At 31.7% G+C, this 27,640-nt stretch overlaps 1 protein-coding gene and 1 non-coding gene across 2 annotated transcripts; both read left to right on the top strand.

The window, feature by feature from the left end:
* Positions 1 to 704: 704 nt before the first annotated feature.
* LOC129875336 (5.8S ribosomal RNA) lies at positions 705 to 860 on the top strand. The gene has a single exon (XR_008763141.1). It is a non-coding gene; the product is annotated as a 5.8S ribosomal RNA (ribosomal RNA).
* A 17,638-nt stretch (positions 861 to 18,498) lies between these two features.
* LOC129873135 (serine/threonine-protein phosphatase 7) lies at positions 18,499 to 26,327 on the top strand. Its single transcript, XM_055948163.1, has 5 exons — positions 18,499 to 19,216; positions 20,026 to 20,520; positions 22,752 to 22,898; positions 25,678 to 25,785; positions 25,931 to 26,327. Exons 1-5 carry the CDS (start codon positions 18,656 to 18,658, stop codon positions 26,003 to 26,005), a joined length of 1,386 nt encoding a protein of 461 aa, XP_055804138.1. The 5' UTR covers positions 18,499 to 18,655; the 3' UTR covers positions 26,006 to 26,327.
* Positions 26,328 to 27,640: the final 1,313 nt, after the last annotated feature.

The raw sequence follows: 27,640 nt of genomic DNA, 5'->3' as shown, positions 1-27,640 counted from the left end.
AGTAAAAGCTTCACTACATTACATCTCCATATGCATCTTTCAAGGGGAAACACGAGGAAAGACAGAACTCTGTCCTATACTCTTTGGTATAGAAAATAAAATAAAATAATACTCTATATATATATATATAAAGAAACGAAAAAATGATCTGTTATGGTCATTTACAAATAGAAAAGAAAAAAGTGATTTTTAAAGGTATACAAAATTAAAATTAAGTTTGTAAATAAATAATTACAAAATCAAATCTCTTTAAACCTAATTATGTTTTGATTGGGGTAGAGTAAAAAGTTTCCATATAAAAATTAAAAATTAAAAATTATTTTTCAATTCTGTTAGATGAAAAGGGTATATGTCATCCATTTTTTAACGGTAGAAATATATGTGAGCTATTTTTTTAACGGTAAGAATATATGTGAATCATTTTTTTAACGAGAGATATATCAGTTTTAAATCATAAAGTTGAAGAGTTGTTCGTACAAAAGGGTGACACTATGATTTCACAAAGACTAACGATATTTTTAAATCAAAAAATAAAAAAAAAATATGTGCAAGTCATTTTCTAAATGTCAGGGATATTTTTAGCCATTTTTCGTTTCATGTATTATCATTGGAAGTACCCAAGTGTGAAGTTAGTAGCAGAGTAATCAGTTGGCAGTGTGTAGAGACAAAAAGCATGATCATGTTGCTTCTTTCGAAACCAAAACGACTCTCGGCAACGGATATCTCGGCTCTTGTATCGATGAAGAACGTAGCGAAATGCGATACTTGGTGTGAATTGCAGAATCCCGTGAACCATCGAGTCTTTGAACACAAGTTGCGCCCGAAGCCATTAGGCCGAGGGCACGTCTGCCTGGGCGTCACGCATCGCGTCGCCCCCCGCACGCCTCAGGGCATCGTGGGGCGGATACTGGCCTCCCGTGCGCCTCGAGCCCGCGGCCGGCCCAAATGCGAGTCCACGTCGACGGACGTCGCGGCGAGTGGTGGTTGGAATCTCAACTCTCTCTTCTGTCGCAGCCACAGCCCGTCGCGCGCTGGGGCTGTCACATAGGCTGTAACAAGAGGAGTATGAAAAAACAAGCGGGATTATTAATCAAAAATCTCGTATTTAAGCCTTTAGAATAATTATTTTTTTCCTAATACCAAATGATTTGCTCATTATATTGAACAATGTTTCCGTTTTAACTAGTCTTACGCCATGTGAATTCTGATTAGTTAAAGTCCTAAAGTACACACCAAATATCCTATGGAAAATCATAAGTATGAAAAAACCAAAACAAGAAGACAGACAAAAAGGAAAAAACTAAACAAAATCATAGCTCAGGCAATTTTTCCACCTGATTTTGATTCTAATGTACACTAAGACATGATGAAATAGACCCCAAATACATGTGGAGTGCTAAAAGGTAAGAAAAAATAAGGAGAAAATAGAAGCTCAACAAATACGTACTAGCTAACTAAATACTATACACAAGAAACTTAATTTGTGTTTCTCTTCTTTCTTTTTTTCTAATTAATTACTTCTCCATCTCCTCATATATACCACATATATAGCTAGTTTTAACAATTTTCATGGCTGATGAGAACTGGTTTTTCCTCCATAGAAAGCGAATTCCTCTTAATAAAATCCAAGCAATCAGCTATAGCTTCCGCATAAAACGAGTTCGAACGTCCGTACGATTTCAATCTATACTCATAATTACTTTTATTATTCCCGTACATAGCACAATCCGCGTGTTCGATCACCAAATTCCTCTTGCAGCTTCCGCCATAAGATTGATCACGACTATCCTTTTTTTCATTAAAATTCTTCTTTACCAAACGAAGCGCGTGTCGATAGGATGACCTCCATGATCTGCTGAAAAGTCTACACAAATACAAAAATTTAGCTCGGAGTCTCTGTACTGAAAACCTTCTGGAGTTTAGCTTAAAACCTCTTGTAATTCCGCAACATCTTCTTCCAACTCTTTTGTAACTCATATAACCCATGATGATATTGAAAATATAGTGAGAAATTTTATATATATATATATATATATATATATATATTTTTGTTGTTATGAATGAAGATTTAAAGAAAGGAGTTTCTGGAGAAAGAAGGATGGTTATTAAGGGAAATATTTTAGTTCAAGTTGGTGTGGAAGGAGAGAAGTTGGGAGATGATGGTATTTATATATTGATCGGGGTTTGTGGGTGGGGCTTGTGTAATATTTTGTTTCTAGATTCTGCCGTGTTAGTTTATTTTAAAAAGAATGTTATTGTTATGAAACAAATTAACTTAAAGAGAAATAATTAGAAAAAGAGAGATATTGTATGTTTAAATATCATAACATGCTATTTATAGCTGAGGAAGAAGAGGGAGTTATAATAACAAAGACAGGTGGTAATATAATTGGGTAGAGAATAGTATGGACAAAGTTAGTAGTAGGAAAGTAATGGACAACCACTTGTATAACATTCTTCCTTGGATGTCCACATGTAATGTGCCTCATTAAAATTTTTATAAGAAATAATATACATAGTTATCCCGAATACCCATAGATGTTGTGCCCCGTTAAAATCTTACTAGAAAAAACTCAGTGAAAAAAAGTTTAGTGAAGGAAAAAGAGTACACACATCTAGTAATACGCCTTAAGTCTTGCCTCATTAAAAATCTTATCAGAAAACCCAGTGGGTCCAAACCTTGGTTAAGGAAGAGGAGTACAATACGTATTTTACTCCCACTGACGAAAACTTCATTTGATATTTTGGAGACGACGCATTCCAATCTTATATCTTAACTTCTCAAAAGTTGATGTTAGTAATGCCTTTGTGAATAAATCTGCAAGATTATCACTCGAACGAACTTGTTGTACATCAATATCACCATTCTTCTGCAGATCATGTATGAAGAATAATTTTGGTGAAATATGTTTCGTTCTGTCTCCTTTTATGAAGCCACCTTTCAATTGAGCTATGCACACAACATTGTCTTCGAATATAACTGTGGGTATTTTGACATCACTTTTCAGGCCGCATTTTTCTTTGATTAACTGTAGCATTGATCTCAACCACACACATTCTCTATTTGTTTCATAAATTGCTATTATTTCAATATGATTTGAAGAAGTAACAACAATAGACTGCTTTGTAGATCGTCATGATATAGCAGTTCCTTCGTATGTAAATAGATAGTCTGTTTGAGATCGAGCTTTATGTGAGTCGGATAAATAATATGCATCTGCATAACCAATAAGGTCTGCATAACCTTTATTAGTAAAAAAACAAACCCATATCGATGGTACCCTATAGGTATCGCAAAATATGTTTGATACCGTTCCAATGTCTTCGCGATGGGTTTGAATTATACCTTGCCAACAAATTAACAAAAAATATTATATCAGGCATGGTTGCGTTAGCAAGATACATAAGTTCACCAATACCACTAGGATATGATACTTCAGAACCAAGAAGTTTTTCATTCTCTTCTAGAGGTCGAAATAGATCTTTATTCACTTCAAAGTGATCGAACAACCATTGGAGTACTTAATGGATATGCTTTTTCCATGCAAAATTATTTTAAGATTTTCTTAGTGTTGGCAGATTGGTGGACAAAGACTCTGTCTGCTAAATGTTCAATTTGCAGATCTAAACAAAGTTTTATCTTTCCAAGATTTTTTATCTCAAATTCTTTTTTTAGATATTCAATCGCCTTTTGGACCTTTTCAGGGGTTCCAATGAGATTTATATCATCAACATAGACAACAAGTATACAAATTCTAATTCTATTTTCTTAATAGAAACATATGGACAAATGACATCATTTATATAACCTTCATTTATCAAATACTCACTAAGACGATTATATCACATACGCCCTGATTGTTTCAGGTCATATAATGATTTTTGCAATTTGATTGAGTACATCTCCCGAGACTTAGTACATACTTCAGACAATTTTAATCCCTCTGGGATTTTTTTATAAATTTTCATTATCAAGTGAACCATAAAGGTAAGCTGTAACTACATCCATTAGATGTATTTCAAGATTTTTATGTACAGCTAAACTAATGAGATATATCAAAAAGTTATTCTATCCATAACAGGTGAATATGATTCTTCATAGTTGACCCCTGGTCTTTGAGAGAATCCTTGTGCAACAAGGCGTGCCTTGTATCTTATAAATTCATTTCTCAAATTTTGTTTTTCACATAAAAATCCACTTATAGCCAACTGATTTTACACCTTCAGGGGTTTGCACTACAGGTCCAAAACCTCACGTTTAGCAAGTGAGTCTAATTCTGATTGAATTGCCTTTTTCCATTCTGGCCAATCACATCTATGTCGACATTCTTCGAATGATTTAGGCTTAATACTTTCACTATCTTGCATGATGTTAAATGCAACATTATATGCAAAAATATTATCCATCGTGATTTTCGATCGATCTAAATTTATCTCATCACCGATCAAACTTATTGAAAGTTCTTCATTCACTTGAGAATCGGGCTCACTGATTTCTTCAATAATATCAGGATTACTTAAATCTTGACCTTTTCAGGAGGTTGTTTTGTAGCATCATCTTTATTATTTCACTCGCTTCTCTTTTTAGGATTTTTATCATTTGAATCCAATGGTCTACCACGCTTCAAGGTGTTTGAGATTCAAAAGCTATGATACTAGTAGATGATCCTTTTGGGACATCAATCCAGATAGGCACATTCACTGCACAGATATGTCACTTAGTTATCCATTTCAAATCAGTAAATGCATCTCCCATTTGATTTGTTATTTTGTGTAAGTGGATGATCCTCTGGATATCCTGCTCACATGTACAGATACGTGAATCAAAATGAGATAGTGATAAAACTTCCACGCAATTTTTCTTTTGAGTTTCTTTTTCTCTCCCCTAACTTGCGGGATAGTTGTTTCATCAAATCGATATTTGCATATCGAGCAGTAAATAACTCTCCTGTCAATGGTTTAAGGTAGAGAATTATAGAAGGTAGGTCAAACCCAACATATATGCCCAACATTCGTTGAGGGTCCATCTTTATACGTTGTAGTGGTGTTATAGGCACATATACTGCACAACAAAAAATTTGTAGATGGACTATATTTGGCTCATTACCAAATACTAATTGTGACGGAGAGTATTTATTATAATTTCTTGGTCTGAGATATACAAGTGCTGGTACATGTAAGATAGCACGACCCCATTAATCAATAATTTTATTTTCATAAGTAGAGGTTTTGGCTATCAATTATAAACGCTTAATAAATGACTCTGCAAGGCCATTTTTAGTATGAACATAAGCAACAAGATTTCAATTTTTATCCTAATTGAAAGCAATAATCATCAAAAGCTTGGAATGTATTCTCAGTATTATCAAGGCGAATAGCTTTAATTGGATAATATGGGAATTGCATCTTAATCTTATTATTTGTGCTAATAACTTCGCAAACGCCAGATTGTGAGATGATAAGAGGCACACATTAGACCATCTTAATGATACATCTATTAGGATCATAAAATATCTAAATAATCCACTAAGTGGATGAATAGGTCCACATATATTTTTATGTATACGCTCGAAAAAGCTTGGAGATTCGATGCCAACTTTCAGGATTGATGGTCTGACAATTAATTTGCCTTGATAATAAGTAGCACATGAAAATTCATCATTCGTAAGAATCTTCAGGTTCTTTAATGGATGTTCAGTTAAATTTTTAAGAATTCATCTCATCATTATTGATCAAAGATGACCTATTCGATTATGCCATAAAACAAATATATTTTGATCAATAAACTTTTGGTTTACGATCAAATGTGCTTCAATTACACTAATTTCTACATAATATAGGCCAGACGACAAAGTTGATAATTTTTTCAAAATATATTTCTAGCCTGAGACACTCTTGGTTATCCCAAGGTATTCAATATTTATTTCATTTAGTGTCTCAATATGATATCCATTTCTACGGACATTTTTAAAACTTAACAAGTTTCTTGGGAATTTAGAATAGAACAGTGCATTTTCTATAACAATCTTTGTCCCCTTAGATAGAAATATAGTAGCTCTTCCGAAGCTTTCAATCATTTTCGAATTACCAGAAATTGTAATATCATTTGCTTTTCTTCTAAGAAAGTAGGAAAAATATTTCTCTTCTTTAAAAAATGGCATGAGTCGTTCCACTATCAATTACACAAATATCCTCGTAATTGATTATTGATCCAAATAAAATTTAAGGCATATTCATATTTTTTTCCAAAAAAATAAAGTAAATATTATAATTAAAACATGGCTCATTATAAAATTTTATTTATTTACATGAATTAGTAAAATATTGTCTTGAGAGATATCAGCTACATCTAGATGCCTAGGCTCAATATTGTCTTGAGAGATAAAGTTTGTCTCTGGATTATTTTTTTCCTCTATTCAAGGATGCCTGATATAGCTGAACAAGATGCTTTGATGACCGGCAGGTCCGTACCTAGTGTCGCATACCTCCACATCTATGACATATACTTTCTGAATTCTTCTTTGGTATAGCTTCTTGCTTTTCACTCTTCTTTTTGTATTGCTGATCATTTTTTGGTGCCAGACGAAAATCATGATTATAATTCAACCACGACTCAGGTCATGACATCTTTCTCGTTGGTCATAGTTTGTCTGATTCACTTTTGGAGTGGAAAAAAACCAACGGACCGACTATTATGATTTTTTTCATGAACAATTTGTTATGTCGTTCAGCAATAAGAATGTGATAAAGTAATTTAGAATATTTTTTAAAAAATCCTTTTCGCGATATTGCTGCTATAAGAGCATATAAGCGAGTGAAAATGTGGAGTATATTTTTTCAAGTATATCTTGCTAAATGATTTCTTCTTCGTATAAATTTAACTGTGCTATCATTTTAAATAAGACAGAATTATATTCAGTTATATTTTTAAAATCCATTAATTTCAAATTGAGTCAATCATGACGTGCCTGTGGAAGGATGACCAACTTCAGGTGGTCATATCTTTCTTTTAGATTCTTCCACAGTTTAAGGGGGTCTTTTAATGTGAGGTACTGTAATTTTAATCTCTCGTCAAGATGGTGGCGGAGAAATAGCATGACTTTAGCACGGTCTTGACTGGATGCCTTATTGTCATCTTTGATGGTGTCTGCCAGACCCATCAATTATAGGTGTATTTCAGCATCTAGTGTCAATGATGAGCCTTTTTCCAGATATATCAAGAGCAACTAATTCAAATTTAGAGATATTAGACATTTTAAATAAATAAAATTTAGATATTTTAAATAAATAAAACTCTTATCCTTTTGTTACTTGTTTAAAATAGCTCAAAGTGATGAAGGCTCGTGCTGATAACGTGTTATAAAACAAACTAACTTAAAGAGAGACAGTAAAAAAAAGAGAATTGAGAGATGTCTGTATGTTTTAATATCATAACAGCTATTTATAATTGGGGAAGGAGAGGGAGTTATATAACAAAGGCAAGTGGTAATATAATTGAGGTTAGTGGGTAGAAAAGTAATGGATAGCCACTTGTATAATAATTATTTTTTTATTTGACAATTATTATTAGCATTATCCTCATAAATTGATTTTAATTAGGGTAATCTAATAAAATTCATTTTGAAAAAATTATTTTTAAAATTTTCTGTCTTGTCAAATGATGGTCCCACAAATTAGAACGAAGAAAGTATATGGATTTGGATTAATATTTTAAAATATATCTTCCACTATAGAGATATGACTTATGAGAATAATTGAATATCTTTTCATATTATTGTTGAATATCTTTAGTTTTAAATTTAAATTAATTTAATCTAATTTTGCTCCGTAATATTAATTGAATTGGCTTTTAAAAAGAACTAACAATTATTTTGGGAAAGAGGGAGTTTTTATAAATATTATTATCCGCAGAAAAAGTAATGAGGGTATGATCTCAGAAGATTATGTATAAACAAGATTTTCTGATAAAGTTTAGTATTAATTATAGAATATTTAATGGGTTAATTCTAAGGGTCGGTTTGGACAAAATTCGAGCTGAAAGAAAAAAGGTTTTAAATGTTGAAGTTGCAAACAAAAAAATTGCGGAAGTGACATTGTGTTTGGATAGTTTGCTGCCATATGGCATAAAAATATTTCAGTATATGTAAATATTTAAGTCTGGCCTTAAATTTTGATATTCAATATTTTGGGAAATATTGGAAAACTTGTTCGATGAGTTTGAATTTTTTTAAAATGAAATAAAATATATTGTTAATTCTCTTTTTTCAAGTATAATTTTGGTTCAAAAGACGGTGCACATGTACAACTTATAATGCGAATTCATTAGAACTCATTAACTTTCGCAAAAAAATAGTATATTTTTTTTAAAAAAAGATTACTTATTTAATATGTATAAATTAGAAATCTAATCTTTTTTTGGAACTCATAAATATAACTTCAAATCTTAAATTCATTTTTATGTTCAAATAAAACATAAACTTTCAAGTATTTATTTTTGACTTCAAATTTAATATTATTTTTTTAAAATCTTCAATTGAATATTATCCAAAAAGAAAGGAAAAATGGAAAAAAGTCTCTCTCACTACCCTATTTCACAAATTAATCAAGTGATTGGAGTAGTTGTGAGATAAGATTGGCATAACAAAGAACATTTAAACAACAAAGCTGCTGATCTAACTTCAATCATGCAATGCACAAGGGTCCAATAATTAATTAACAATTAATCTCGATTTCTTAAGTCTAATTAGTCTCACAAATTTGTCGTATCAATTGCATAGTTTACTCCAAAGGCCAAAACAGTCGGTAAAATATTCCACTTAAAAAAATTAATATACTACTCTATATATGGTCTACATTACTTTTAGAACTTGGTGATGATTATATACTACCAATATTCCATCATCAAAATAAAAATAAAAATGGACGGTACAAGTAATTTTCTAGACATTGGTGTAATATAATATTGTATGAAAACATGATGCATATATTAAAAGTGGAGAGCAGTTTCTAACCACAAAAATGCAGATAATTAATTAATTTGTCGATAATATTTATATTGTGATAGAGGAGAAGACTGCATGCATGGACAATATAATAATTAGTAACAATACATTTTCAATTAATTAAAAGGATTTAGTATTATTGATCATGATCAATACATTTTATTACCTGCGCATAGCGGGAGCTTAAGTGCACCGGACTGCCCTTTTATCAATACATTTTATTAATCTAGAGTTTCGTCTCTTCTTTCAGTTTCTAGTCTGTGTGTCATAGTTAAATACTGGCAAAAAAACATTAGTGTGGTAGATATATAATTTTCCTTCCTGTACTATTGCCTAGTAAAGTAGGGAACCAATTTTTTGTTGTTTTGTGTTTGGTTTTGATTAAGGTAATCTAATTAAGATTACTTATAAGTTAGTATAATAATAGTCATGCTTCATTGCAACAACTATATAGTAACTTGTATGGCTTAAAGGTCTGGATGGATCTTTAGAATAGCTTAAAGGGGATCACTATTAGCGTGTATTCTAAACTCTTTCACTCATGTTTTAATCGTTCACTTTGAATTTAGCGGGTTCTTTAAAAAATAATAATTAATATGAGTATTTTATTATAATATTTATTTTAATTAATTGATGTATAATATTAGGTCTAAGAAAATGAGTTTGAGAATAGTAATTAATATTGAGGGTAAAATAGAAAAAAAATCATTATTTCTTGATATATTAATAGTAACAAAAAAAATAAAAATCTGTTTTTAAAAATACTCGATAAATAAAAGCAAACAGAGAGAAACTAATCTTTAGGATGAATGTTATTTAGTAGCTTGGTCTGCTTAATTGAATATAAGACCCGCCTAAATTTGGGTAGATTTATTTATAATTAACTCAGTATATTTTAATTCTGTGATTTAAATTCAGCTCATCTAAAATTAGTTCATGATTTGGACTAAAAATGTAGTCTCAATTGATTGTGAGAAAACTTATCAAAATATTTAAATAATATTTTAAATTTTAATTTAATAAATTGAGCTCATTCTAAACCGCCTCAAGATTGAACGCAAACCGCTCATTTACTACCGTAATGACCAGCATGATGTTTCTGCTGTTTGCTAGTCTTGATGAAATATTAAAGTAGTTAGCCGTAAAGTACGAAAGCAGAAATGAGGGCAGCTTGACAAATGCATGCATTTCCAACTGCCAATTCACTAACTAATATATGTACTATACTACCTCAATTCATGACTAAGCAACGTATATAACACTCAGAAAGAAGATAGAAAATTACTAATATTAATGTGAACTCAAAAGCACATGTAGGTTACCTTCTTCGACCGCAAAATGTTCCCCCCTTTTTTTCATTTTCTAGGCAAGTTTTAGGTGAAAAGGTCTAGGTCCTTTGTACATCTTATGATACTTTTCAAACCAATTGCAAAGTGGCATTCCAAGGTGGAGGCCAAGTGTCTATGTTCAAAACCAAAAGGGAACACATGTCCGAAGAAAATGTAACACAATAATAATAAAATGACAAAACTAATTAACAAAACAAAGAGGAAATGTTTGCAAGTTGAGTCTACACGTTCCAAGGTTTTGTCTCTTTCTTAGGGTGAAAAAAAATTCAATTCTTGCTACCAACTTATCTTACAATTTATATAGGATTTGAAATTAAGAATTCGCTCCACATATATTTATGTTTTGTCAGTCTTGCACATAAATTGGCTCCCACTCAACCTAATGCAGAGCAATTTTTTGTCCATCCACATATGTTCCGTATCCATATTTGAATTCGAGTATTAGGAAAAAAAAATTTTCAATCCGAAAGCTCGAACCCGAAATATATCTAAAGTTAAGGGGTGGAGAAGAATCTCATGTCGGTATAAGTTGTAATCTTATGTGTTGGCGATTGAATCTCTTTGTACTTGTCATGTTAGCACAAGGACAATAAAGATATAGTAACTAATTGTACATACACTCATACACTTGCACTTAATATATTTATTTTCATTTCCACATCCTCCATCTATTCATATTTTGTTTTAATAATTAATAAGCTTTTACACGACATTTACGATAAGATTAATAAAAAATAATTTATCCCTTTTTATCACATTAATCTATTTTCAATTAATAATAAAGTATTTTTACGTGCCTTTTAGTTCTAGAATAACTAATTCGATAGATAATGTCCCAATAATAATTTATTTTTTCTTGTTTAAAAACATGACAATTAAAAAAAGAAAAAAAAATAATTACATGTATATCTAGCTAACATTTGATCATAGATTTTGGATCAGATTTTAAAATTTTGACTTCAAATATTGTTCATAAAATTTGATCAGATTTTTAAAATTCAATTTTTAAATATTTTAAAATTCTCACAAACGGGCTCAAACCAGTTTTTAGGACTTCCAATCAAAAAACTTTAATTTTTATCAAGTAAATATATGTCCAAATATAATTTTGAAAATTCAAAATTTTAAATTACAACTTCAAAATTTAGGATGAAAGGAAAGCAAGTATTGTTTGAGATTTTAATGAGGGGACAAGGATTGGAAGTGCCATCGAAATCCTTGTCCAATGTTTGATTTTGGACATGTATTGCACTATTACTGTGAGTAGTTTGGAGATTGATTACAAGTCCCTTTCTAATGTTTGAAATTCAGACTTACATGTCAGATAATTTGTCATTATTTTAGTCCTATAATTATTTTGGACATGTATTACACTATTACTATGAGCAGATTTGGAGATTGATTTGAAATCATTGTCTAATATTTGAAGTTCAGACTTACATGTCAGATAATTTGTCATTATTTTAGTCCTAATCAAGTGCTGTATTGTTATCGATATTTTTAGTGGCAAAATAGTTAACCCCGCTCACTTTAATTGTTATTTTAAGTGCATTTTTGAAGTTAACAAATTAGAACACGACGTGCCATGTTTTGATTTGTTTATTATTGTCCATTAAAGGACTAACAACATTAGGCAAGAGGACCCCTCCTTTTGATATTGACTGACATGTCAATTAGCATTAAGTTGGCCTTTTGCATTTGGTTAAAGAACTTCACATCGAACCATACTGACTTATCATAGTTATGATATTTAATAATAATATAAAAATATAATATTGATTAAATATGATTTAGTGGGAAAAAATTTAATATATAAAATACATGATATGTATATATCAATTTATGTAAAAATATCGAACATTTTTACCCTTTTTCTGATTAAATTTTAATAAACTTTTAAAAAGTGATTTTTAATTTATTACTATTGTTGAGGACGATTTGTTTGTCTTTAGTATTTTATCATGATTGCCTTAATTTATGTTTTTCTCCCTTTCCTACTTCGGGTTATGTTTTTTTCTTTTCTTGAATCGAGGATCTATCATAAATAGTCTCTCTATCTCTAAAATAGTGATAAGGTCTGCGTACATTCTATCCTCTGCAGACTCTACTCTGGGGAATTATATTGTGTTTGTTGTCATTGTAATTTATTGTCCACTCATTTTTGCAGTTTGGGTCGAAAGCAAGTGGGAATAACAGTTTCACGCAGTATTAAGCTCTCAAGGACATCTATATGATCGGCCCAATTTTTCCATGGGCCATGGACTATGCTTACAATTTTGGTCTACATTACTTTCACATCTTTTCAAGATTTAGGCCCCCATTGGCCATTAATTACCAAGAACAAATAAAATAACAAGTGCTTTGTTAATTTCATTATTATCCATATATGTGCAACTCTTGATGTGTGACGAAATCATAATATTGATAATATTAGGTACCAAATATTTGATTACCATAATAATATTCTGCTGATGCTGTATCAAATGTTTAACGCAATCAATCTTCTTTAAGATGTCAGAGCTTTATTACCTGTCTTTAATGCTTCCATAAACATACCGGATGAAATTTGAGTTAATTAAAATCAAATTAAATCGGTAGCATTAATAAATTCACTTTTTAAACATAATAAAATATACGGAAAATGGTCAAATATACCCCTGTACTATTGAAAATAGTTTAAATATACCTCTCGTTATATTTTCAGGCTAAATATACCTCTAGTGTTATACTTTCACCTCTCATTATACTTTGGTACGAATTCGCCCTTAATTTTAATTGATAACATTTGAAAAGCTCAAAAGTAAATAATTCATTTTTAATTTTAAATGTCTGATTTTTTTAAAAATAAATAAGATTTTCAAGTACTAATTTAAGTTTTTTTTTTAGAAATAACAATACAAAATGTATTGCATAATTTTAAGTACTAATTTATAAAATATCTAAATACTAATTTGAGTCTTTTCTCTTACGAAATAAAATGCTGCAAAATTATTTTAAGCATTTGGGTTTGATAGTGATGTTTTAAGTTTATTATTTTGAACACTTTAATACTATATCGTAGTGGCTCATGAACAGTGTCTCATTATGCAGCATAATGTCTTATTATGAAGAATTTCATTTTAGTTTATGATAGCAAGAATGTGGTAAGAAATATTTTACAGCATTTCCTGACTTATTATTTAATAAGAAAAAAGACTTAAATTAGTATTTAGAAATTTCATGTATTAGTACTTAAAATTATGCAAATACATTTTATATTGTCATTTATAAGAAAAAAAACTTAAATTAGTACTTGAAATTTTTTTATTTAATCCTAAAAGAATTAGATATTTAAAATTGGGAATGAATTATTTAATTTTGAACTTTTCAAGTGTTATTCCGTTAAAATTAAGGGAGAATTTGTACCAAAGTATAATGAGAGGGGTATATTTGAATCGAAAGTATAACAGTGGGATATATTTAAACTATCTCCAACTAGTACAGAAGTATATTTGACCATTTTCCATAAAATATAAGATCACATATTAATAAATTGTAGGACAAGAAAAAAACAGTTCTAAAGGGTTGCTTAATATTGGACATAGTATCACATAATAATGCAATTTTTGTCACGAATGATATATTAAATCACACACTCCTAAATAATTAATGAAATTCAAACTCATAATATCGAGATACCGTATAGGACCCAATATCTCAATAGCATTTTTGTCTAAAACTTTATAGGTGATTGATTTCTTATCTGGAAAATATGAAGGATTTGATGAGAAAATTATTTAAAACTTGATCGAAAAAACAAGTGTATATTAAAGAATCAATAGAGTTAATTATTAATAGTGTTAGTTTGAATGACTCGTTTGGGCTTGATTCACTTTAAAATTATATGAATAAACATACGAAGAATACTATATTATAAAATTATATGAATAATACTACACTATAAAATTATATGAATAGTATTAGTTTGAATGGCTCATTGCAGCTATGGCTTGTTGGGCTTGATCCACTCTAACTATGATGGGAAGAAGTAACCATAATTGCTAAGGATTCAAATTCAGGACATTTGAGATTGGTGTCGCACTAACAAATTCGTTTTGTTTTTAAGCCATGAGACTAGATATCAAGTTGTGACTGGACAAGATAAATTCGAGACTTAACTATTTTGAAAAGATCCGAGATCTTCACCAACTGTTACGTAATAGATGCAAACATGAGTAAATGAGAGTCATCATGGAGTCCAGATTCGACATGAGTATCCTTGAGACATGTATATAATTTAATTTTATCGTTTTAAATGTAAATAATTATACCAACAAAAATTAATGGCAAAACGGTAACAAAACAAAGTCACTCAACACGAAGATAGCGCCGAACCCATAATACTAACCGGAGAATATAGAAAACAATCAATATCAAATATTTAAAGGATGTTTGTAGAATTTATTTATTTATTTTCCTTTTGAATTTTACAAATATCTATGTAATCTTGTGTAAATCGACAACAATCAGCATTTTTGTCTTCACAAATGAAATAATTCTTTTTCCTTTCTCTCATATATGGAATATTATCCATATTTTTTCCTATATTTAAATTATAATTATAACAGTTGATGATCTTTTTTTCTGAACCCATACGTGTTTTTGCGGGTCTTAGTGTAACTGATTTGTCTGAAAATATACGTACCCATATTTTTTCACCACAGCGTGCATTTCGTGTCATTGCCCACCTATAGATAATTTTAAACAAGTTTCTTTTGAAGTTTTTGAAGTGAAAACACACTTTATCGGAAAAAAAAATCGCAGTCAATTTCACAATGTTGCTGCAGGAAAATATGGAATTAGCTACAGAATTGTTGATAATTTTCAGCTAATTCGTCGCTAAAAGGCTCATAGCTAATTGAATTTTCTTAAAATCCATTTCTAATCAATATCTAAATAAGATTAGCTAAAAAAATTTGTTGTTTAGCTATGAAATTTTATCCGTTGCTAATTCTTTATTTTCTAATAGAAATTTTCTAATGAATATTCTTATATGCAATTGAATAAAGTGATATAATGATCCTCTTTGCTTTATAACAAAAATTATGATTATTTTCCTCTTCCGTTTGGCCATACATAAAATTCCAGATTAATATATGACTGCTAGATAGTGTGTTAAATTGGATATCCACTAATGGATTATTTAATATACATGGGGCCCACTGAAAGTGGGCAACCCACCAATTTCTAATCTTTTTCTAGGCTATATATAGCCTTGTTTTGGCATGGCAAGAGAAAAACAAGATACAGAAATACGAACATTACTTTCTCATATTTTCTTAATCTATTTTGTTCTAATTTTCTTCTTCTGAATTATTAATCTAGTCTATTTTACAACACGTTATCAGCACGAGGCTCCGGCTATTCGTTTTTGAAGGTAACAAAAAGTGGTAAGAATTTTATTTAATTTCCTTTTCATATAATGACAAATATTTCAAAAATTGAATTTGTTGCTTTGGATATCTCTGGAAAAGATTACTCCTCATGGGCACTAGATGCCGAAATTCATCTTGAATCGATGGGTCTGGCAGACACCATCAAAGATGATAACACGGCATCTAGTCAAGACCGTGCAAAAGCTATGATTTTCCTCCGCCACCATCTTGACGAGGGTCTTAAATTACAATATCTTACATTAAAAGATCCCTTGAAATTGTGGAAAAATTTAAAAGAAAGGTATGACCACCTGAAGTTGGTCATGCTTCCACAAGCACGTTATGACTTGTTAAATCTGAGACTGATGGACTTTAAAAATATAACTGAATATAATTCTGCTTTATTTAGAATTATAGCTCAGTTAACTTTATGCGGAGATGAAATCACGGAACAAGATAAACTTGAAAAAACATACTCCACATTTCCACCCGCGAATATGCTCCTGCAGCAGCAATATCGCGAAAAAGGCTTTACAAAATATTCTGAATTATTATCTCACTTACTTATTGCTGAACGCCATAATGAATTATTAATGAAAAATCATGATAGTCGGTCCGTTGGTTCTTTGCCATTCCCTGAAGTGAATCAGGCAAATTCTAACCAACGAGAAAGAGGTCATGGCCCCAGTCGTGGTCGTGGTCGTAGTCAAAGAAGAAATTTTAATCATGATGCTCGGCTCGCACCGAGAAATAACCAGCAATATAAAAGGCAGGGTAAAAAGCCAGAAGCTTTACCGAAGAATAATTCAGAAACAATATGTCATAGATGTGGAGGTGTGGGGCACTGGTCGCAGATTTGCCGGTCGTCAAAACGCTTGGTTCAGCTATATCAGGCATCGTTAAAAGGGGCAGAAAATAATCCAGAGACAAATTTTATCTCTAAGGACAATATTGAGCCCATGCATCTGGATGTAGCTGATTTCTTTAATTTTCCAGAAGTAAATATGAATGTTGATAAGCCCGATAATATTTAAATAATTCTCTTTGTTGTTGTATGTATTAAATATTATGTTTGTATTTTTCTAGCTCAATGTAATGAAATAAAACTTTGTATAATAAATCAGGTATTAATTATAATATTTACTTTCTTTCTTTTTGAAGAAAAATATGGAAATGCCTCAAATTTTATTTGGATCAATGATCAATCAAGAAGATATTTGTGTAATTGATAGTGGAACAACTCATGCTATTTTTAAAGACGAGAAATATTTTTCCAACTTGCTTAGAAGAAAAGCTAATGTTACTACGATATCTGGCAATTCTAAAATGATTGAAGGCTCCGGAAGAGCTACTATAATTCTGCCTAAAGGGACAAAAATTGTTATAGAAGATGCATTATTTTCTTCAAAATCTCCAAGAAACTTATTAAGTTTTAAAGATATCTGCAAAAATGGATATCATGTTGAGACATTAAATGAAATGAATATTGAATATCTTGGTATAACCAAGAGTGTCTCAGGCCAGAAATATATTTTGGAAAAATTACCAACTCTGTCATCTGGCCTATATTATGCAAAAATTAGTGCAATTGAAGCAAATATGATCGTAAACCAGAAGTTTATTGATCCAAATACATTTGTGCTATGGCATGATCGAATAGGTCATCCTGGATCAATAATGATGAGACGAATTCTTGAAAATTCAACTGGACATCCGTTAAAGAACCAGAAGATTCTTACAAATGATGAATTTTCATGTGCTGCTTGTTATCAAGGCAAATTAATTGCCAGACCATCGACCCTGAAGGTTGGCATCGAATCTCCTGGCTTTTTAGAGCGTATACATGGAGATATATGTGGACCTATTCATCCACCTAGTGGATTGTTTAGATATTTTATGGTCCTAATAGATGCATCATCTAGATGGTCTCATGTGTGCTTATTATCATCTCGCAATCTGGCGTTTGCGAAATTGTTAGCACAAATAATAAGATTGAGAGCGCAATTCCGAGATTATCCAATTAAGGCCATTCGCCTTGATAATGCTGGAGAATTTACATCCCAAACATTTTATGGAGGTATATTATACGTGGACATCCAAGGGAGAGTTTTAGATAGTGTGTTAAATTGGATATCCACTAATGGATTATTTAATATACATGGGCCCCACTGATAGTGGGCAACCCACCAATTTCTAATCTTTTTCTAGGCTATATATAGCCTTGTTTTGGCATGGCAAGAGAAAAACAAGATACAGAAATACGAACATTACTTTCTCCTATTTTCTTAATCTATTTTGTTCTAATTTTCTTCTTCTGAATTATTAATCTAGTCTATTTTACAACAATGACATATTATTTAAAGGTTATTATTTCAAATAAGTATTTGTTTATCAAATGACTCATTATTTTCATTGTAAACAAAAGATTTGAAGTTTGATAATCCAATTCTAGGTGGTTTCAATTTTTTTTAACAGAATATATATTATGATACATTTTATATATGAAAAAATGTACACTTAATAATCATTTTTTTTATAACTTGTAATATAATTATTCCTATTAATTATCCCGAAATAACTTCAAACTGCCCCTTTTGTAAGTTAGAGAGCTGCACGACTGCAGACCACATATAACAAATAAAGGAAGCAGTGAACTGAGCTGTCAATGACACAGCACAACACAAATATCAATTAATTAATTAATTAATTTACTATTTGGGTTTCTCTATCTCGTTTCCCCATGAACATACTCTGTCACCAAAACTTCTTTTTCTCTTCTTGTTTCAGTTCATCAACTGAAAAAGATTAAAAAAAAAAACAACATAAATTTAAACAAAAAATATATATTAAAGAATAGACAAAATCAACAAAAATCACGTATCCACTTGAAATGCTATCAGCATCAGAACCACCGGGCGCGGCCGCAGCCGCTAGTGTATCATCAGCAACCCCTCCGCCGCCGTCCTCCGATGAGGACTTTTTCTCGTCTGTATCTGTGGCATCGACGTCTTCAGCGTCATCGCCGTCGACCCCAATTCCTTCACCACCTCAGCCTCATCCAGAGATCCCAATTTCATGGCCTGAAGACGAGACTTTAACCCTAGCTTGGGTTACGAACCTGATGCTAGCATTTGATTGGTCATCAAAGAATCTTGCTCCGACCGAACTGCCATCGGTGCTACCGGTAGCGGTTTTTGATCGGCTTATTCTTACGGGTTCGAAAATCTTGCATAAAGAACCCAATTGTGTGCATATCGATAGCGGGTCGGGATTGGGTCCGGATTCGAGGGTTGTTGTTGTTGGCGACGTGCACGGCCAGTTACATGATGTGTTGTTCTTGTTGAGAGATGCGGGTTTTCCCTCCGATGATCGGTTCTTTGTGTTCAACGGGGACTATGTTGATAGAGGTGCTTGGGGTCTTGAGACCTTTCTTATCTTGCTGGCTTGGAAGGTAAAATCTTTTTAACAAATTTTGAACTCTTTATTTCCTGTGATTATTTTTGTGGCCTTAATGTACAAGGGAAGAGGAAGTTTTTAACTGTTTTTTTATGGAATACTCGGGTAATGTGGTTTGAAATTCAGTTTTGGTAATGTTTAGTATCAATTATGTTGTTACTTACTTGGTTATCTTTTTGATGAAGTTACTTACTTGGTTATCTTACTGTTACTATGTAGCACAAGTTGTGTTCCGGTGATAAGATAACAACTCTACGTTGTTTGTCTATGGAATTCATATCAGACAAACGTAATTGTTGATCATAATTATCAGTTTTATGTGGTCACTTAGGATGGAGAATTAGGTTTTTGTAAAGCTTGAGGAGGTATTGTTCCTAGAGATGAATATTTTTCTCACTTGTCAATGGCTACGTCATTGAACATTTGGAGGGTGTACGATAACAAATTGCTGAAACAAAATGGGATGGTGATACTAAACTTTAAACTACCAGGCTTCATATCATGGTAATCTGTAGAATAGGCAAATTCAGTTTGGTTAAGCTTTATTACCCTACATCTTCCTTAAGTGCTGTATCAATTATAATTTTTCCCTTGGTAATAATGGTTCATTCTTATGCCTTGTTTTGCTGGGATATGGTAATATGCATCAAGCAATAGTGAGCTTGTAGCACCTTACTTCAACTTGATATTTGATGTGTGTTGTAACTTCGAAGTTTGAACTCAACTGGTTCATGTAAATGGCTTTCTATTACATATCAGTCAAATGCATCTGTGGAAATTCAATGGAACTGTATGTTCTTTCAGATTTTTATGCCCAATAGGGTGTTTCTCCTTCGTGGAAATCACGAGTCAAAGTACTGTACTTCTGTTTATGGTTTTGAAAAGGAAGTTTTAGCAAAGTATGCGGACAGTGGGAAACATGTCTACAGGAAATGTTTAGGATGCTTCGAAGGACTTCCTCTTGCCTCCATTATTGGTGATAGTGTCTACACTGCACATGGAGGTATTTTCCGCAGTATTGCTGTCACTCCAGCTAAAAGAGCTAAAGGGAAGAAGAACCGTAAAATAGTTTCGAATCCTGATGTTACTGCTTTATCTCTTGGTTCTATGGAGGAATTATTAAAAGCTAGGAGATCTGTTCTTGATCCGCCTTGGGAAGGAACAAATTTGATACCTGGTGATGTCTTGTGGTCAGACCCATCAATGAAACCTGGACTTTCACCGAATAAAGAAAGAGGAATTGGTCTCTTATGGGGTCCAGATTGTACAGAAGATTTTTTGAAGAAGTTGAATTTAAAGGTATACTACTTGAATTGTATTCCTTTCTTTGTGTATGCTCTTTTCTTCTGGTAATTGACATTTCCCTACTACTAAATTACTTTGAAGTTGTCTTTTATCAGAGCTTATAGTACATTTTTCTAATTCATTTTTGAATGAAATTCTACAATAGATTATGTCTTGTTCTGACGGTTTTATGGTGTGAATGATGTGATTGGATGTAATAGTTGTCAGAATATAATCTTTGAGTTTGTAGTTCTTGGATTAGATTTCAATAGCTTCTATTAAGAGGGTCGTACCGTTTGTCAAAATATAATCTTTGAATTTGTAGTTCTTGGATTCGATTTCAATAGCTTCTATTTTAAACTATGTCTGATTGAGGTGTAAGAAGAGGGGTTCGAGGAAGAATAAGGGTTATTACTCTCATATATACAAGGAAGTAATACAACTAGACAACTTTTCCAACTTTTAGACAAGTAGGTGCAAACTAATTAATATCTGACCTAAGTAAGGCAAGCCAACCACTTTCTATTCCTTTACTCTCTCTCATTTTTTCTGCAACCAAACTTATTGTTAACCAACCTTTGTGCTAGCACCATAGTTCCTGCAGTTTTTGAGTCATCCATCCATGACAGCACATCAAGATAGGATGGGACTCACAAATTAAGTTACTTCATATTTCTTAGCACCATAGTTCCTGCAGTTTTTGAGTCATCCATCCATGACAGCACATCAAGATAGAATGGGACTCACAAATTAAGTTACTTCATATTTCTCTCTCTTTTTTTTTGTACAAATTTTCACTAGGACCTACTTTTACTTTTATGTATTTTACCGTAGTCATAACAATTCAATTACACCTTTCTTGTAACTTTTAATATTTTTTGGTGATAAAGTAATATAATTCCTTAAGAAAAGCCCCCCCCCCCCGCGCGTATACACGAAGTATACAAAAAAGTAGAGAACCTTGCAAAAATACATGATTTTCGATTAATGATACCAATTAATAGTTGAATCCATCAATTTTCTTCTCATATGACAGTTCAAATGTTGGGTTGTTGCCTTATCTGTATACTCATGGAGTTCTGTGTTCGTTTCATCACCATTTCCTCCTTGAAGATGAACATTGAAACTATACTATCAGGCAAGGCTGCAAGGGAAATGATCCAATGTACTTTAAGATGGAAACTAATTAATTATCTGCATAATTTGAGTCCACAAGAGGGATACACATAACTATCAAAGCTACTCCAAGATCGAATAAGATTTATTGCACGTGCTCGACTTTCCTACGCACATATAATGGACAAGGCTGTACTTTCTTAAAAAATATGGTGCAGTGCACTCTCCTAGTTAGTGGACTTGAAGGGCCCTCATCTCACCTTCCTTTCGTCTGGTTTCATCATTGACTTGGTTCATCAAATTGATTTCGTAACCATGGAGAAAGATTCTTTTGGGATCAGTTCCCCTTCTTGGATCTAGTAGTCAATAAAGTGGACATACAAAGAGTTGATGCACCTCTTTTCAAGTTAATAAACAAGTCTTTTCATCTTCATTAAAAAAAGGTCTTTTCATGTTTATTCACCTGAAGGGGGCTGGTTGTAGCATGTTTTTATTGAGGAGAGCATTGGTCTCTATTTAGTTTCAATACTAGTAGTATTAACCAATTACAAGTGCATGAGTTTAGACATAACTATACTGGGAATCTAAGAAAATCATGTGATTACCCGTACTCATTTAAGTAAGAAAATGACCTGGTTGTTGTTTCCTTAAAAAACTAGTACGTTAAGATAGTAGTGCACATTAATATCTGAAATTCTTTCCTCTTTATGACATAGCGGATCCAGTGTAGCTGGAAAACCAGAATATTTCCCAGAGATTACTAAACAACCTTTGGAGATGAATTTACTTGTACTTGAAGGCCAATCATTTAATTGGAAAAAGAAAAGAAAAAAGTTGAGTGAGATCTTAATTCGAGGTATCTGTGAACAAAGCATTTAACCACCTAAAGACCCACAAAAGAAGTGAAGAAACGCAAAGGATTTAAGATGTTTTTGCGAGACATAGGCCTCTCACGTAATAATTTGCATGTTCAGGACTATTCTTATTTCGCATCTATCCTGTTTATGTTTGTTTACATTATTCGTGTAGCTTTAGGTTCTTGTATTTTGTGTAACCTTGACATCTTCCTCTGTGACTTTTATCTGCGAAAAAATTGCTAACATTTTGGTCTTTAACTGTTGTAACCTCAGTTGATTATAAGGTCACATGAAGGTCCAGATGCAAGGGAAAAGAGAGAGGAAATGAAAGGAATGGATAAAGGGTACACCATAGATCATGATGTCAAATCCGGTAAATTGATTACAGTGTTTAGTGCCCCAGACTATCCACAATTCCAGGTATCTTCAATTTTACCATTCGCTATCTTCATACTTTTTCACCTTACATTGTCTACTTGTCCACAGTCAGTTCGTATTTTGTTGTTTTACTTGAGTATGCTGTTCATCTTTCCTTTATGAAAACCTCCGGTGTGTTTACTTTCAGACGTCTTGTAGAGTGTAATGCTTCTTTAAAATTACACTATGTAACTGTTGATACAAACTATGTAAGTGCATCTGCCGATTCAGAATTTCTTTTCCTGAAATATGTGCCCAATGAGCGTATTAATGTGTGTGTGTGTGTAGATATATATTTTATTTTTTTTGAAACAACTTATTAATGGTATATTAGGAGCAATTTATCTTCCATTGTTGTGGCCTGTGTGCTTTCAATGATTGCATCAGCCAGATGTAGAAATGGGTAAGAATGAGTTAGGAATTTGTACTTTGGCAACCAATACTTAACAAACATGCATAAAGAACTTCACTCTTTAGTAATTCTATCTTTCATATGCAGCCTTTTGGCTAGAAAATTTGGGGATTGGTAAGTGAATGATTTCCTATTGAAATTTAGACAATTAATGTTGAGAAGGAAACTATTTTTCTTGGCTGTGGGTTCGTAAGCTGTTTATAAGTGTTCTAGTCAAAATTGTCAGGTGGTGAACTTGTGAATTTTTGTAAGAAAAAGACTTGAAAGTATCTGAAGTATGTCTAGCATTATTTTAAGGAGATATCTATGAAATCTGTATAGTTGTAATGAAAACTTGAGGTGAATGACCATAAGTTGATTTATTATTATTGATTGAACGGATCCATTTTTGTACAGAAGTGCTCTATTTGTACATTCGAGGCAAACTGTTATGTGCCCAAGACTGTTTTTCTAAGACCATCTCCACCCCATCTCTATTTTACTCTCTATTCTCTATATTTGGAGAGTAAAATAGAGAATGGGCTCTCCAACCCCCCTCCATATCACTCTCTATTCTCCATTCATAGAGAGTTAATCTCCAAATTTGGAGAACTACTATTCATACTCTCTATTTTACTTTTTCATTATTTTAATATTATTTCTATTATGCAAGACCATTAATTATGTGTTTACAATTTGTAATTATTTTCTAAATGTAATATAACATCTAAAAATATATTATTGACAAGTATACTACTTTCATCCCGAATTAATAATTTTTCTACTTTTTTTTATTTAAAAAAAGTCGTCACTTTAAATATGTAATTTAAAATTATTTTAATATTATTTATATTATATAAGACCATTAAATAAGTCTTCAATATTTCTAATTATTTTCTAATGTAATATAACATCTAAAAATATATTGACAAGTATACTACTTCCATTCCAAATTAATAATTTTTCTACTTTTTTTTAAAAAAAAACTTCGTTCAAAATAAAATAGGGGTAGTAAATTTTAGTACACGAAATAAATTTACGATGATATAATATATATATATATATATATATATATATATATATGTTATTTTTTTTGTTAATTAAACATGATGATCTAATATTTAATATGTAATTGTATTTCATCAATGATTTCACTTTTTTTTGAATTGTCCATTAATATGTATAATATATAATATTTGCTTGCAATTTATGTTAGTTAGAAATTTAGAATAAAATTAATTTTATATTAAATGAAGAATTTGAAAAGAACAAAATGTATATTACCTGAAGTATAGGGTGATTATTTGATAAAAGAAGAAATGATTTATATTATAAAATAAGAAAATAAAAATGAAATAGAAATAATAATATAATATATTACCTGAAGTATAGGGTGATTATTTGATAAAAGAAGAAAGGATTTATATTATAAAATAAGAAAATAAAAATGAAATAGAAATAATAATATAATATTGAGGAGAAAGAATTCATTTTTTTTTAGAGAGTAAAACAAAGAATTGGGTTGGAGTTGTACTCTCCAAATATAGAGATTCTCTATATTTGGAGAGTAAAATAGAGAGTGAGTTGGAGATGCCCTAATGTATCTCAATTTTATCTCTAAAATCTAGGCATGCTCTTTATATTGTCGGAGTGGTCTACTCTTTTTGTTTGTTCTGCATGTTGCCTAATCAGCATTTTCTCACGTTTAGCCAACATTAATTTACTCTAGGTTGAAAATGGTAAATTGACCGGGCCGTTGCAAGGTAAAAGCCTTGCATGACTTGATAGTCAACTGTCACTTTCTCCCTATTTCGGGAAGTAGTTTGTGGGCTTCATTCCTCATATTATAAACAGATTTTCCAATAACATACCTGCTAAGCTTTTTGGATTTGGCCCATTTTTCTCCTGGTACATGTGCAAATTTTGGTGTTAACACAGCCAATTGTAGTTTGTCACTTCTAGGAGTACCAAGGATGTGCTACAATTATTACTATAGCCTAAGGTTCCACCGAAATAGATTTGATTTGTGTTTGAAGTTTCTTTCTGGAGCCTAATGGGAATTTTTTCAGGTTGGGAATTAAGCCTGGTTTCTAGTCATGTGTTATACTCTACTTAATGAATCAATGTAGGCCTGAAACTGCGCTAGTTAGAATTGTCAAACCACTTTGAGAATTGTTGGTTCTATTGCTTCGAGAGGCTTTTCCTAGTGATGGATCCTTTTCAATATTGTAGGAATAACTAGCTCTCATCAAAAATTAGGTTTTATCATGTTTGTTCAATTTTGTATACACTTATGCAAAAAGTTTAAAACATTTTTAGCGCCATTTCCATACCTGGAATCTGCAGTATGAAATATAGAAACTTATCTTTCTGTTTGTTCTCTAACTGCAGGCAACAAAGGACAGGTACCGAAATAAAGGAGCATACATTATTTTGGAACCTCCAAATTTTGACATCCCCGTTTATCGTAGTTTTGAAGCAATTACTCCAAGACCAAAGGTATAGAACAATTGAAGCTTCAACTTATCTTGAATTGAAATTCATGGGGTGTTCTTTCGCTAATAAAGAGTAAATTTGCTTGAATTTGCTTGCATGTTCATGGTTGTTTAATCTATAAATAACATTGAGTAAATTATTGTTACAGGTAAATCCGTATTATGATTATGAAGATTGCATTGATTCTGATGAAGAACTAGACTTGGCGTCTATGGCTACATGAAGGTAGTTCTCATGAGCAGCGTGACATTTGCAAAGCTTAAAATATTGTACATGCTTCTATATTATTTTTGAGGTGATAAGAGTAAAATTACAGCTGAAGTAATTTTTCCTTCAAGATTCCTTGAGTGATAGAGATATGTATCATGGTTTTCTACTCCAGAGCAGTTACCGATGTACAACCCTTTTTTGTATCAAAATTTAGATCGACTGCTTCTTGTACAACTTATATCTTTAGTGCTGCTTGTCTTTGCAACCATGTAAGACTTTACCTTTATACTACATGTTCTTGAGAAGGTTTATCTTTAATTGGAATGATCACTTGACTTCTCTAGACTAACAATTGGCTGCCTTTCTTTGTATTATATCCAAGTGATTGAGAAGTTTAGTACTGAGAGAATAGTCTGTCGTTTTTTCTTTGAGATGCTTAATTGTTTATTCAAGAAATTGAGTATCAAATAGGCACACGCTATGAACGGATGGAAATGTATGGAGAATAAGATTGCTAGGAGAAAATGAATGACTAGGCTGGGTAATCAGTTTTCCTTGGTAACTTCTTGAACTATAATACTGCATAACTCTGAATTCCTTCTCTTTTATTAATTAAAAATAATAAATCTTTTAGGACTAATCTTCAAGTACTGGATATGGTCTGTTTTTCTTCAGATTGGTCCATGTTAATTAAGCTACCTGTTTGTCAATGGGGGATGAGACTAGTATTAAGGCTCACTTTGTTATGTTCTTAAGAGATACTGGGTTCTCTTAGTAGTTTTGGATGAGGCATGAAGCTAGCTTTAATATCCGGTTTATCTGTAGCATTTTTGCACTAGTCTTTTCTTCTCATCTCCAAGAAGTTCTCTCCTCTTATGTTTGAAGAAGAGGAGGAATAATCTTATTATCCCACTCACATTGCAATCTGTTGTTTTGTTATTCCCGAAAAACAAAGAGTAATATTTACGGTCAAGAGGGTGCTTTATTCTGTTATCATGTTTCGGAATTACAATAAGAAGGCAATCGAATTGACACTTTGGGATGTATATCCTTCATTATTTTTATCGGTTTACTTGCAATTGCACCATTCTTAATTTGTCATGTGTTTTCAAACATCACGCACAGATAAGTAGAAGTAGAAAAGATTTACAATGCCGTTACACAAAAATAAAGATCCTATCCAGGGTTTTTATATCTCAAGGGTAAGTATACACGAAGGCTACTATGAGACCAAAACTATAGCTCTTGACCAAAATATATTTGTTGAGTGATGATAAATGAAAAAAACTGCTATACTTTTGACGCATAAACTAGCTTTTCATAGTTTTCCCTCTTTCTTCTGAAACATAAATCTAAAATAGTTACCCAAGGAATCAAAAGCAGAGGAATTTCACATTTGAAATTAAGTTACAAAGAAAGGGGGTGGGGGTTTGAATGATAGGGTTCCTTTACGTTATATTCTTACACTAACATTTTCCCAAGATTCCGAAGAGGAAAAACCAAATGCAGTATATGAAACTGCAAAATCCGAGAAGAAAAAAACTGAGAAACCCAAATCAACCAATTTATTTTGGTTCAGATTAGATTGTTTAACTACAACACCAAAAATCTACAAACCAAATAACAGGGTGACACCCTTCTTGTTGAT

Source organism: Solanum dulcamara, chromosome 11 (genome assembly GCF_947179165.1).
Source record: "Solanum dulcamara chromosome 11, daSolDulc1.2, whole genome shotgun sequence".
NCBI classification, from domain to species: domain Eukaryota; kingdom Viridiplantae; phylum Streptophyta; class Magnoliopsida; order Solanales; family Solanaceae; genus Solanum; species Solanum dulcamara.
Note: the sequence above shows the minus strand (reverse complement) of the source record. Positions and strands in the feature narration are given on the sequence as shown.

Coding starts and splice junctions, on each gene's coding strand:
- LOC129873135 (XM_055948163.1), top strand. CDS start 18,656: ATGCTATCAGCATCAGAACCACCGGGCGCGGCCGCAGCCGCTAGTGTA. Junction 22,899..25,677: donor CAGACTATCCACAATTCCAG/GTATCTTCAATT, acceptor CTCTAACTGCAG/GCAACAAAGGACAGGTACCG. Junction 25,786..25,930: donor CAATTACTCCAAGACCAAAG/GTATAGAACAAT, acceptor TTATTGTTACAG/GTAAATCCGTATTATGATTA.